Source organism: Pholis gunnellus (assembly GCF_910591455.1).
Source record: "Pholis gunnellus genome assembly, chromosome: 1".
Classification (NCBI taxonomy): domain Eukaryota; kingdom Metazoa; phylum Chordata; class Actinopteri; order Perciformes; family Pholidae; genus Pholis; species Pholis gunnellus.
In genome coordinates, this window is record NC_136528.1 from 18,088,474 (window position 1) to 18,103,149 (window position 14,676).

At 41.0% G+C, this 14,676-nt stretch overlaps 1 protein-coding gene across 1 annotated transcript in view; it reads left to right on the top strand.

Moving 5' to 3' along the window:
- kiaa1549lb (KIAA1549-like b) overlaps positions 1 to 14,676 on the top strand; it is a gene marked incomplete at both ends in the record, with an annotated part of 53,097 nt that continues 38,421 nt past the window's right edge. The window contains one exon of the mRNA XM_079172342.1: positions 1 to 220. Within this exon, the coding sequence (XP_079028468.1) occupies positions 1 to 220 (220 nt within the window). The remainder of the gene's footprint in view (positions 221 to 14,676) is intronic.

Below are 14,676 nucleotides of genomic sequence, written 5' to 3' on the forward strand. Positions count from 1 at the left end.
ATGGCTCCCGGTTTGAAGGGTGGGCGGGCAGGTCACCCCGTAGTGGCCGGAGCCGGACGAGCGGACCCCGGCGGGCGCTCGGCGCGGAGGACGGATGCCGGAGGAGAAGTGAGGTGTGCGAGGACCAGGCGGCGAGCCGGAGCAGCGGGGATGCTCGCGAACTGTCTGCTGTCCGCGGGGATGCTTTCACTTCTTGTCCGGTGCGCTGTGTCCGCAGAGGGTAAGCACACCGCCGAGGTGTCTGCCGCAACGAGACACATGCTGATGTGTTGCATTAGCCTCTGTCACAACTACGTTGCGAGTGATATGAGTTAGGAACATGCATATCATATCGGGGGGGGGGGGGGGGGGGGAATGGGTCTTTTGTTTCAAACAGACAGCGTTTTGTAATCCGCACATTTCGTGCTGCTGGGTGCAGGATTCACGTACAGGCTTTTATTGATGGCTCAATAGGTTGCTTCATCTTAGGAAGAACAGAAAAAAAAACGTGGTCCATGCATCTTTAAGCTCTGTGCATACGCTGTGACATGCAGAGAGAAGGCTGTTATTGCATTGGAATTTGCGCAGTCGGGGAGAATGTCCAAACGTCTATTATTCAGGATCCCCTTTACTGACCGCGCTGGATGATCTGTGGTGTTGATGCTGGACGGGGCAGGTTTTTGCTTGTATGTGATGTGACTCTGTTACCCACTAATCTTTCCACCTGAGCCTGACGCTAGTCAACTCTTTTGTCTCTCTGGTCACATTGCACTGCACATACCTTGCACCTCTGCTTCTCCTCCGCAGCTGGACTCACGACGAGCTGTCTCGACCCTCAACTTTGTCTCTCATCTAAACTTCACTTCCCATTTGTTCTGCAATGGGCTTTTTTTTTTTTGATTTTGTTTGCATTTCTATGAGAGAGGTTACTAAACGTTCTCGTTCTGTGTAATAAGCTTAGGGGAGTTTTATTCAGGGACTGTAATGCAGTCACAGGACAGTCAGTGTTTCAGAGCATCTGGGTCAGCACTAATGACACACACACGCACACACACACACACACACACTGGAGCCCACTGGAGGTCCGTGTGTCTCTGGCGGTGTGAGAGGCAGCTGGGGTAAGATTGGCCGACATAGCTGCCCTTCAACCATGAACGCTCGGAGAGAAGGCTTGACTTCAAAAGACAATTAGTCTCTGCCTGTACACTGCTGTGGCCTCCCCCCCCCCCCCACCCACCATGTGACTATTTACACCACCGCAGCATGGATGGCTTTAAAACCACTCTAGCACTGGTAACAACAGAACAAAACAAAAACAAGAGGTTTAGTGCTATAAGTGTTAAGTGTGTGTATCTAACAGTATGCCCCATCACCTCCCTCCCAGTCTGCAAACTGTGATGTAGTGGCTGAAGTCTCACCTCTGCTGATGCACTGCTACAGCAGCAGCGTCTCCTCCTCCCACCTCCCCCCTTCTCACAGTCAGCACATCCATCCTTAAACACATGAGCCCAGCAGCAACGGCAGGGCAGCACCTGTGCTATACATTACATATTTGGCGAGAGAGGCATAGGAGTACTTTTAGTATTCACCCAGGACAGAGGCGAGACACGATGACCCGTGCACTTAGTATGTTGTCTTTTGTGTAGAGATACTGAGAGGGAGATTCTGTGGCCTTTTCAACTGGTTGTCTGGATGTATGTACTATAGTCGAGTACTATATATTGTTCAGTAATGATTTGAATGTAATTTCTAATCTTTGGCTTATGCCAAATCTTCTCCTTCCATGGTTCCTTATGGATCTTTAATGGGGATGCATTATTTATTGAATTATGTATGCAACCAGTCCGATGCACTGGATCGGTATATTGCCGCAGATACTGACCTTATTAAGCGCATAAAGTATTGATTATGATGTGACTGATGCAGATTAAAGACTGTTTCTCTATCCACACTTATGTGCCTCCTCCACACCAGGTACATTCATTCAGTGACGGTGGGCCACTGATTCAGTTTTTAGGGTATTTTGCAGTGAGTTTATACATACAGTGTTTAAAATGTGGGGAAGAAGAGAGTAGGAGTATTGGATTGATACTTAGGGATAACAATAAATATAATGATGACCAGAAGGCCTTCTTCTAATATTGACCATACATCAAAATATGCCTTTGGGTGGGGAAAATCACATTTCAGCGCTGTCCAGTTGATGTCCATCATGTTGGACTTTAGGGTGGCTTCAGGCTTAACCAAATGAATCACGATAGACAATAAATCAGAAATGATGAATAATACATTACAAAGTTGAAGTTTACACTGCTCCTCCATGTCTCTTCACAAAGTTATTAAAATACAGTCAGGCATTGACTTTCAATCTCATGTTGGCCGCTCCTGAACTAAATACTAGTACCGGCCTCAAAACATTCAGTATCATTCGGGCTATACTGCTGTGCGTGTGTGCGTGTGTGTGTGTGCGTGCGTGCGTGTGTAAGGTTTTAGTGAATGAAAAACATCCTCAGTCACTGTGAACTGGTAACATCCTGACTCTCAGCTTCCTCTCCTTAATGTGTGAAGCCCGTACAACATGTGGTTACTATGGGAACGCCAATTTGAGTCCAACAATAACCATTTCCCGCTCTTAAACCCTTCATCGGTCGGCAGAGTCGAGGGCGGTGCAGTGGGAGTGTTTTGAGCAATGTGGCTGCAAAGATGAGGCTTTTTCATGCAGTTAGATTGATCATTAATGCACTTGCAGGATTTCTGGTCTTGTTTATGGCTTTCTTACTAACGGAGCTGATTAAATTATGCTCAGCAGCAGCATGAGGACACACCAGACGAGCGACCCAAGCAAAGGCACCTTTGGTCCTTCCACAACCAAACGAATTTCTTCTGACGTCGGCTGTGTTTACTCCTGCTACCACAGCCCGTCCACTGCTTACGAGTGCCGGCGGGGCTTAACGACACAGACCTCTTGCTGTAAGAGATGCAATCCCTGAGCTGTTGTCAGTCATCACTTTCTGCTCAGAAATTCATTGAAAAAGAGACACAACAGTAAGATTCAAAGCCATTTCCTATTTGCAATGCATTCTGGGGCTTTTAGCCATAAAATGACATGTTAACAATTGAACAAGGAGCTGCACACATCACAACATTCTCTGTGGTTTGCCTCTGTTTCTTGTTTGGGGGGGGGGGTTCAGTATCTTGCCGTTTTTCTGTCCCTCTGCCTAGATTAGCCCTTTTAATGTTAAAAAGACTTCCAGAAATTGGGTTAAAACAACAACAATGACTCACCATTGGTCTGATGACCGGTCTGCGTGAGCTCTGGGTTTCCAGAAGCAAACTGAGGACACGATTTCCCTGTTTATTTCTCCCGCTTCACTTCAGTGCAGTGATTTAATGGACAGCAGGTAATTTATGTTGTGGTTGAAGCACGTCAGGAGGGCTTAAGATGTATGGGCATGTGCGTGTGGTGTGTGTGCGTGGCACAGTCGAGATAGACGGTGTGTCCTCAGGTGAAGCTTCAGCTGAGTCTTCCAGTTGATTTGCATTCAGGTGTGATGCAAACATTTGTCTTTGTAAACAAACAGACTGAGATATCAAATTGAGAAGTACATTTACAAATGAGAATTGTTTATATTCCACTCGCTGACAGCCATCTGTTTTCTTTTGAATGTTACGCTGACGTTTTGACAGGGAAACCGCGTGAGTTCCGTTCAACATTATATTATAGTGTCATATATAGATATATATGTGTTTGTATTGGCAGAGGAAAAGAACATTAATTGTTATCCGTCTCAACTATAATTTTCTCGCAGGGCTCTTTTGTTTCTGCTCCTGTCAGATCTTGAAGAAGTCAAAAGGTTTGCAGTCTTTTCTCCTTCACTGCTGTAAACAAAGCAGGAAGCACTAATAAAACACATAGATGTAATGAAATGACAGCACTGAACTATGCAAGGGATACTGCTAGGCAGATGGTCCAAGATGCTAATTAGAAGCCTGTTTGGCAATCAGGGAATATTGTGTGTGTGTGTTTGTGTGTGTGTGTCCCTCCAGTATCTCTCTGTACCTTTGCGCCTCTCTGTTTTCTTTCGTCTGTCTCTGTCTCTCTGTGTGTGTTTTGGCTGTTTGGTGCAGGTTGATGGTAGACAAAGGCTTGGCTCTGCTGCTGCTTGAGAAGGGACAGCAGGCGATTTATGGGGACACACTGTATAATACACCACGCTGCTCCTCACAAGGCCGCCGTTCATCACGCCACAGCACGCGGTACCACGGCAGAAGACAGCATTGAAGGCCCGATTCTCTGCGGAATTTAGGAATGTACAATACGAATGACCCAATCTTTTAGAATTAATACATTTTTTAATGCTTTTTTTGCATCTAATCAATCCCTCAAAAAGGCTGATCGAAATAACCGATATGTAAAGGCAGTAATTGGCAGAAGTTGTAAGATTGTTATCTGTCGGTTTGAAAGTGTAAATCCACTGAAATAAAACTATCAAAATGGAGACCCGATAACCAACCTTAGAATAAATTGTGAAATGCTCGAACAGGGATGTGTAGCGCATTTAAAAGTTCTTTAACATTGTATTTAAAGTGTAATTCATAGGACATGGCTTTATAAGCTTTAAGGGCCTTGACTCTGGTGGTTTTTGTCATGTTTGATCTAGTGTCATTCTCTGTAACTTTGAGTGATTTCATGGGAAAAGCGAAAGATGTGGATGTTAAAAATTGAAGAACATTTTAATGAAAAGTGGATGAGTTAGGATCAGACCAGGAATTAGGTCTATGGTGTGCATAGATGAGCGTGACAGAAGAATGGCGCGAGAGAGAGAGAGCGATATTCGCCTCTTCACAAACAGTGTTATCAATAACATTTAATGGTGGACTGTCATTGTATCATATTTAGTTTTTGTTTACTATTGTTATAGACAGAAATGCTAAGTGTAATGTAGCTGTAGGCTTTGCATTTTCATACAGCTGCCTCTGTGGACTGTGGCATTTCAGCTAATCCCTTTGAACCGCTGGAGGAGGGAATTTGAGATCACTGACACATACAAACTCATTTATTACTAACTTATTATTTATAACTGAGCCTGCAAAATGTGACATGCGTAGCAGCAATATGTGCACGCGAGCACTCACACAACACAACACATACAAGCAATAAACACTAGCTCCTCTGTAAATTTTGTTGATTTTGACTGCAATACATTTCTGACCACTAGAGGGCAGAAAAACGCCACAACAAGCTGATCGCGGTTTCCTGAGAGAGTATTACTTTACTAAAGCGCAATGGCTGACGTGCTAGCAAACAGTTGCCTACTTACAAATGTAACGTTAGCTGACACGAAACAACACAATTTTCACAGTGGAGTCATGTTTCTGTCCTTCTGAGAAACGTAACTCAAACAGTCACTCTTCTTTTTTCCCTGTTATGGGCTGCACCTACTTAGCGCTAAAGGAAAAGTAGCCCGCTCTGTCGTTGCTAGCGCTTCATCTTTCTTCACTAGCTAACGCTAAACTATGTCTGCCATTTGGGTCTGAGCAAGTGGTGTAACTTTACAGTGCAGGAACATGGTTTTCTTGAGTGGAGCATTCTAGAGACTTTTTTAACACATACCAATGAATGGTACATTGTTAGTCTGTGACCTCTTTTTTCAGTGTGAGAATTCTCATGACCACAACTATCGGAGCATTTTTATATTGTCATGCAAATGTGAGTATGACCCTCTTTTGTGGGCTCTAATTGGATTGTATAGAAATAGGGACTTGTCGGCAAAATTAATTATCTATCGACCTACAATAGAATCGCAACGTGATGATATGTTGAGTTTGTGTGTAACATGCAAGAAGTTGTTTTCTTCTGATTTAATGCATCTGTTGCATTGCACCGACCATCCACTTTATCATTACAGTTTGTATGCAATATTACATGCAATTTCCTGCCATATAGTTATACCAAATTCTCAATACCAGATAAATGTTCAACATTGTAAATTTAGTTTCAGAAAGTATTCATAACAACCAACAGCATCAGTCTTAGACACAACTTATTCAGCAGATAAAGTGACCCCATGTAGTGTCCCCCAGCTCCAGGCAGAGAGAGGTAGTATGTCGTATCTTATGTCTCTGAAACATCAGCGTTCCACCCACAGTCTAGAGAGAAGCCTCTGATTCTAAATCCCAGGGACATCACAGATTCAGGGACTCGCTCTGTGATTTCTAGCTTTAGTGAAGCAAGTTTAGAGTCGAGGCAAAGATGACAGCGTCAGTGAAGCATCAAGAGTAGTGGGGAGGGCTCAGCTGAACTCGGAGAGCATTAAAGGAAATGATCAACCGTTTTAGAAGCCTATCTTATTAATCAGTAATCGAGCTGTCTTAAGAATTTAAAGATGGTCTACTGTACTGACAGAGGATAGAAGTGGTTTTAGTGCTTATACTTACTTTTATTACATTTAGAGGTAATTTGAATGACTTGCACAAACTAATTAAGGTTATGTTGTCAAACTGATATTTTAATACAGATAATTCCTTATAATGTGTCATATACTTTCAATCATGCACAGTACGCACACACACACACGCACACACACACACACACACACACACACACAAAAACACTCAATAATGCACTCACCTTTCTGCACATTTCTAAATCTATATGAAGCATTTGGTTGATTTATGTCCTGTAGTGCGCTGAAGTCACCCCTCTTGAAATAAGACTGGCTGTTCCCCACAGGCTAATTCATTACTGGGATAATCCAAGTTTGTGGTTCCACTACCGCTGGAGAGCCAACCCTTTGCATTCACAAAAACAAGTCCTTTACACATGCTCCTGCTCGTAGCCATTTGTAGCAAATGTCTATAAAAGCCTTTGAGTTTGGATACCTTATCTGTCCTCAGAGACTGTCCCCGCAAGTGCAAATTCATGTGTTTGTAGGATTTGTGTCACACTTTGTCACTTTATAAACTGCTGCAGAGAGGGAGCCTAACGTTTGTTGTAATATTAAACAGTTTTAAATGATTGCGCTACAATTCGTCTCTTTCCCATGTTCTTGTGTCTAAGTGAGTATTGGAGACAACAATTTTTGAAATTGGTCCAGTATTGAGGGAGTACAATGCAGAAGGCAGCCGCTCTCCCTCAATACCGTCCAATTTTAAAAATAGTTGTCCCGATTACTCACATAGACACTTGGGAAAATAGGGTCCAGGTTGAAAAATACCAAAGTTACCCTTTAACATGAAGTGTATTGCGTCAATATATTTGAAGTTGAAACACAGTACGGCACAAGACCTGATATATTGCACAGGAGCCCTAAAAATCAATAGTTAAATTATAACAATGAATGTTTCTCATCTAGCAAGCAAACCAAATTAACAATTTGTTCTGTACAATATCAGTGAAATGCAATTTAGAGACTGTGTGTGTCTCTAAATCAGTGTCACTATGTGCACCGGGAAAGTCAACAGCTTGTCCGTAGGATTGGATCACGGCACCTCATGGTCGTATGTTCATCTCATTCATGAATTGATTATTCATTTGGGAGACGGGCCTCTGCTTAACAGTGGTCATCATTCCGAGTCATGGATGGCACCCATTAATAAGTTGTGTGTGCTAAACATTGTCGTAGCAGGGGTAGGGAGATGCAGATGTTTGAATTGCAAGAATGACAGAATATCCAATTAAAGAAGTAAATCTGTAAGGACAGAGGACAACGTATGGAGCTGAGGGTGGATACAAACAGACAGACACTCTTTGGAGTAAGAGGCAGACTTCCACTCACTAGTAAAACATTTAGAAGAGTTTTAATATCTAAAACTGTGCATCTAAAATCTAAAAATCAAGGCATTGTTTCTTGTTTTCTTGTTTTTTATCTTATAAATATTAATCACACAAGACAAAAAATAGATTGAGAGCACAGGGAAAATGTTCAATTCTTTATAGTTATTTCCATTTTCTATGTCAGTTTCCAGAAAAGGAACACTGAAAAATGCATCTTACCTTTTTATGCATCCACTTTAATTCATATGAGACATGAGAAACATGTCCCCATTTTGATATGTACTGATCTGTCCTATTTCTCATTCTGAAAGAAGCCCGCTCAAAGGAGGCTTTCTTGCCTTGCCGGGTAAACCATTGCTGAAAAGGTGGCTCCCGTGTGGGCGTCCATCCTCTTAATAGTGTCTTTCTGCTGGCCATTAAACTTGTCTGGCATAAATCTGCAGCACTACAGCCAGCTATAGTGAGTGGATATTTAATCAAATCAAAAGTCTAGATGAGGTAATCGTATTTCATTTTGAATTTTCTGCCAAAGAAAGAAAGAATTTGAAGGCATTCTCAGAGCAGATGGCATAATCTGAACTCTTGACTCTTCCAACTGTTTGCGTTATTTGTTTGTTCGCCCACATCTTGACTGGTGTCCAGGAGAATCACTTCAGTACCTTGAAGTAGACACGTTTTTTTGTATTTTGAAAAAGAAAATGTCCTCTGCAATAAGCACTTTCAGTAATAGTCTCTGAGAGCTACACTTTCTGAGAAAGTTAGGAAAAAAAAATCATTAAATAATATATTGAATTCATTATAGGTACTTGTGAACTTTGAGACTCAGCCCAAGTGTGTGACATGGAGTTCTGCTTAACCTCACACAACCTGCGGAGCACAGAGACGGTGTCTTAGCTATAGGGAAGTTATCTCTTTACCTATTACAAGATTTACCTTTTCCACTTGCAACAAAGGTTTTCAGTCCATATAAATCCTCGTACAAAAAGGGAGGACTCCCTTTTCAACCCCAGACTTCAAAGGAAGTGGAGCTTTGACTGTATTTTTGTGGGGAGGCCTCCTTCTGATAAGCACTAGTCTGAATCAAGATATGTATTCCTACCTTCTAAAGAGTCCACGCAGCCCAATGAAGCTCTTGTGCTTTGTCTGTTTGACCAGTTTGACCGGCTGCATAGTGTTATGTCACTTGACGCTCGCTACATACACAGGATGTGTCATATGGACAGAAGAAGTGCAGTAGTTGGAATGTGATTATTATTTGCCTTTACCCACTTAGTCATTATATCCACATAAAAGATGATAATTTATATAAAAATTTATTGTTTGAATATTTAGTAAACGTAGATAACCCTACAATAACGTTGCAATATCGATGTTGCAGTATTTGGTAAAAAGATATTGTGACCTCGGGTGCTACTTTCTAAAGAAACCTCCTCTCTCTTATCTAAATCCTTAATTCTCTTATATAAGCCATGCCTTTGCAAAGCCAGGTTTTATGGTTTTAAATCCTACATATCTGGTAACTTTGAATATGCCCTCTAAGTACTCTTTGTTTTCTCAACTGTCATAATTAACTTGCTTAATGAGATGTTTGTCTTTTTACTCCGCTGAAGGAGGGTTGCATAATTGCAGAGTTCCCACGCGACCAGAAAACCTGGAAAACAATTTGTCAAGTTTCCTGTCATGGAAAATGAGAGAAAAAGTCAAATGCCTGAGTATAAACTTCTATCTATCAGAGCTCCCCAGATGGATAACAAAGCCATATGAAAGGGCTAATATGTTCAGGATAATGTTAATGTTCCAATGATAGTTTATGGACAAGAGCGTTATGACTAGGCTGCTATATTTTGGACACACCCCTAAGTCACGACAAAGGGTAGCACATGTTGGATGACATTACAACTTCAGTGACTGAAACTCTGAATAATGAAAGTTAGATTATCATTAAAATGCAAATATTAGTCACTGCTGGTTGTGTGGTAGTTATTATTGTTATGTTATTTCCTGATCAATTTGTCATCATTTCTAAGCATGTAAGAGATGATATTATAGATACTCACATATCACTGCCCCGCTGTAAACACATGCAAATGAGCACAGACTCAATAAAAACACGGCCGTAGGATCTTATGTGGAAACCGTCAGAGCTGTAGCTGCAGTGTGACACAGCCGTCTGCCCGGTGCTGTTGTGGTGTGCTGAGGATATAGGCGAGGCCTTTGTTTGAGAGCTCATCAATCATCTCGGAGTCGGTGGTGATCTCTGTGTTTGCTTTGACGCTGTGGAGTGTCAAGGTCAGAGGTATGATTGCTGTGATGTGAAGCATGAACAACAGTGTTGTAGCTGCTCAAAAAATGTTCCTGCAGCTCTATCTGTACGACTTCTCCCTCTGTGTCTCCAAATGTGTTGCGTAAACTTGTTATATGGCGTTTATTTATTGTTCACAAGAGAAGCAGCTGTATTCTCTAAGTCCTGGATATAATTCAGTGATATGTCTTTGGTTATTGACAATATAATATTTCTCTCTGACTCACTGATACAAAAAATAACCAGTGGCCATATTATTGGATAGTGGCTTAGTGTGGACAGAGCTGTATGAGCTAGGGCTGCACCGTACGATTATTTTCATGATCGGACAATTGTTTTCTAGAATCATTGATTCGTTGTTTGGTCTATAAAATATCATACAACTGTGTGGAATGCCGATCACTATTTCCGAGTGCCCAAGTAGACTAATAGTTTATTTTGTCAAAGACATTCAGTTTACAACAGAAAGAAAATCAGCAAATCTACACATTTTATTCTGCCGATTAGCCCTATTATTGGTTTGTTTATGCTATAGGAGTAGCTGTCTAAAGAAACTTATCACATTGCTTATTTATGATACAGTACAAAGTAATAGTCCTTCTAAAAATCCTTTTCAAAAAGTGTCACCTGTTAGAACGCGAGCAACTTAATTTGTGGCCTGCTGCTTGTTGTGACCCAGATTATAGGGCGTTGTGATTGTATTACATACATTTTGACATTCTTGTGCTTGACTCAAGTGTGGATTTCAGAGGGGATCCTGGAAGCGTAACGGGCTTATCCCACCTTGTTATCCCTCATTGTCCTCCTCTCTCTGCCCTGCTCATGCCTCTGCTAACCTCTGCTGCACTGGAGCCAGTGTACGGTCAGACTTAGTGCATCTGCTCAGTATCACATCGGTTTCCATGTGGTTTCTGGTTGGTTGAGCTCCTCGCCCCTATGCATGTACGATCAAGTGATGGTTTCATTGCAACTGCAGCAATATGTCTTTGTTAGGTCACTTAAGAGCCTTTTTTTTTTTTTGCATCATGTTTATGTTAATACACTCGAATAGCAATTTGGTTTGACATGGAAGGCATGAATTATGTATCGCTGTGACAGAATCAGAGTCACTTTATAGTAAATGCAGAGATTTGTTGCCTTGATAGCATTGCTATCAAAAACTAAAGGTGCAGGAAGTTAAACATGAATGACCAAAGAGTAGAATATGTTTGGTTAGTTAGTAATATTACTATAAAGAAATGAGACTATTAGGAGGTTTGTGGCTGCCTTCATTTTTAAAGATGTTCTTTAAGATTAGACTTTTGCAAGAAATCTGAGCAAAACAGGAAGCAAACTATTATGCCTTCAGGCTCATAAGCTGTTGATGTTATTCTTACTGTTTGTGTGTTGTTAGTATGTTTATTGTTTATTAGGGCCCGAGCACCGACGTAGTCGGAGCGGAAGACATATTGTTATTCTAATGTTCATTATTATTATTATCGTACGTGTTTCGTCGCAAAAAGGAGGTGCTTGGGATACTGGTAAGATTTCGAAATTTGGCACGCATGCCAGTCGTGGTGAAAATTGCAGTCTGATTGGGGTGATTGGGGTGATTGGGGTGTACAGGAAAATATGATTGAATTTTGATGAATAGCAGTTGAATTATATTAAAATACAACAAATATTTTGACAATAATATAGAAAATTGAAAAATGCTACATTTAAGTATATTGCTTTGGGAAAAGTAAGACCTCACTTTTGTGCTGGAGGTTAGCAATGGACATATAATACATAGCAGACCCATTCAACGCTCTGTCAACGAGCTTTGGCATCCTTTAAAGTCTCTCTGAGGGCTCAATTTAGAAAGTCAGAGGCAAAGCCATGTGATTTTAAGTGCTTTTGTGGAGTCTATTTTTTTCACAGGTGACCAAACCGTTCCTTCACCTGACCTACCTGTGATGCACAGTATTGGTCTTTGACCCTCCGAGGTTCACTCTACAGGAAAAACACATTTCTATTCTTGACTCGTGATCTTTAGTTTGTAGTATTATATTATGTGAGGCTTGCATGTAGTTAAATCTGGACATCCCATCTTGTCCATATCCTTTTTCAGCATTTCTCCAATTATTTTCCACACTGACTATTCCAGTCAAGTAAAGACCCAGAATAAATCTAAACAAGATCAGCAATGCTTGTTCATGAAACAAGCTGGCTACTGATCAGGCCCCAATTTGTGAAAATAGGCCCTCGACTTTCTATTCCTATACTTTTCTAATTTAGGTTGAGTATAATCATACATCATGAGCCCATACTGAAACAGCTGCAGCATATAACATTCATATTAGGCTTGGTCACTGAGCAAACAGCATTAAACCTCATTGTGGTAAATGCACAGATACTATTTTCTTTCTTACAGAACTAGAGGAGATGTGTTGTCTCTAGATGTCAACATTTGTCACTTTTAAAGTTGCCCTTTTGAGTTTTCTGTTAGTCACCAAATTTCATTGTGGGTATCCTTGAGATCTAAAGAAAATGTGTCGAATGAATTTTATTTCTCATCAAACATTTGCAAAGCGTTTTAAATCCTGTAATGTTTACATCCATGTTTAGGTTACAGTCTTTCCCTTTGCTGCTTGGAGTATTACTGCCACCTGTATATCAGTTGAATAGTGTGAAACCCATGGCAGGGCTGTGTATAATGTCACATGCGTGCACGTGCATGTGTGTCCTTGTGACACGCAACAGGGACCCACTCATGGAAAAACACCTCCATTATGCTATACTAGAGGTCAAAAACTCCACAGGGAACCGTTGCTTCCGTTTGTCATTCAACCTTTATGTGGACAAATGCCCTCTTCATTTGAGCTTCATGTTTAAGCAGAGCAAATACATAACTCAGGATGAGACCTTCATGTTAACCCAGTACACAGCTGCCACGTCACTATCTGATTCCCACCGTTGACCACTACCTGTCATTTCACACCCACAGCCTGCCATGTCAAATGGCCTTTGTAGTCCCCCAAGCCCACCAGAGCTCCAGCATGCAGCTAAACTCCTACAGTCGTCCCCTGCCTGCTCTCATATGCACGACCCCAGGAGACAACCAGGAGCTCTGGTTTGATGCAGTCTCTCTTCTCTCTGTGCATGTGTATGAGGTCATACCAGGACAAGAGGGCCATACTTGAAGAGGAAGTGATTAAATGTGTGAGTCACTGAAATATGTGTTGTGCAACAAAATCAGGAATCGCATGTTTTTTTTTACACCGTACTGTAATTGTACAACCTGAGTGATAAAACATTTTCGTAAAGAAACATAAATCTAATCATTGTATTTTGCTTATATGATCCCTCCATGGCAAGACAGTACATGTATTTACCGTTGCATTTGTCTCTGCCACGGGCACATGCTCTTTGTGCTTTCAACCTGACAGTTGACAGTCCACTGTTTTGCCTCTGGGCTCGATGCTGCAGTGAAAGATGACTTACTTTTTGGACTTTTTAATGGGACTGCGATTGCCTGCAGAGCCCTAACTGAGCTCTCTGACTTTCAGTCACCCGGTCTGACCCATACAAGTTATCCACGCATCAAAGGAATATTTCACCTTAAAAATATTCTTACATTTGTATGTACCATTAATCTGTAACGATGAGTGCATTCGGAATGCTATTTTGTGATGAAATGTATCCACTTTCCCTTTATCCTGTTTACTTCTAATCCAGGAAACAATTCGTCACAGTTTATAGAGTAACTCTATCGTGATCCATTTTTAAATGATGCTACTGGGTCATTTAATGGAGTTGAGCCATCGTTAATGTTATTAATTCCACCTGTGCTTTTCTTTGTATGACAAGTCACAAAATCTACTGTGTAGAAAGTAATTAAAGTATTTAAAGGTGTTTAAATCAGAATTCCACAGCAACAGGAACATTTTTGTGCGATCCTTGTCTGTCATACCAGCTAGATCATCGCTGAAAATGTCTCGGAAAAGTCCTGGAAATTATTGAAAATAGTACCTTTAATAATTACTGACTGATCTTTGAAGTTATTATAACGCATTCTAACTAACATTACTGAGAAATCTCGGACTGGCTTTTCAACTGAATCTTGTGTTGAATGTTTTCTGTAAAGTTATAAGATGTCGGAGTTTTTTCCTCTTGCAATTTACTCTCAACACTATAGTACATTGCAATGCAAAGGGTTAAGTGTATTGAACTTCTTTTCGGCCCACAGCACAGTAACTATTGGTAATTCATCATCCTCTGCTGGAAGTGTAAAACAGCACCATATTTTATTTCACCGCTCTGCTGATGATGCTATCTAACATTAATATTAAATAGGCCACCCAGCCATTACATTCTCTAAAAGTCTAAGCTTCTTCAGAATTTCTTTCATCAAAGCTACGAATACATGCTGAATTTATTTGGTCTGTTCACTTCTAGAGATATTATTTGAAACTGCCTAAAGAGTCTTTCTTTTGACTTTTTAGTATAAGAGGATGAGTGCCCCCTTGTTTCTGTCAGATGAATCAAATAAATAAAAAAACCAATGCATTTGACTGACTAAAGGTCATTCATGCTTTTACATTGTCTATTTTCAACCATAGATGCTTTACTGCTGATACAGTAGTTGTTGATTTGA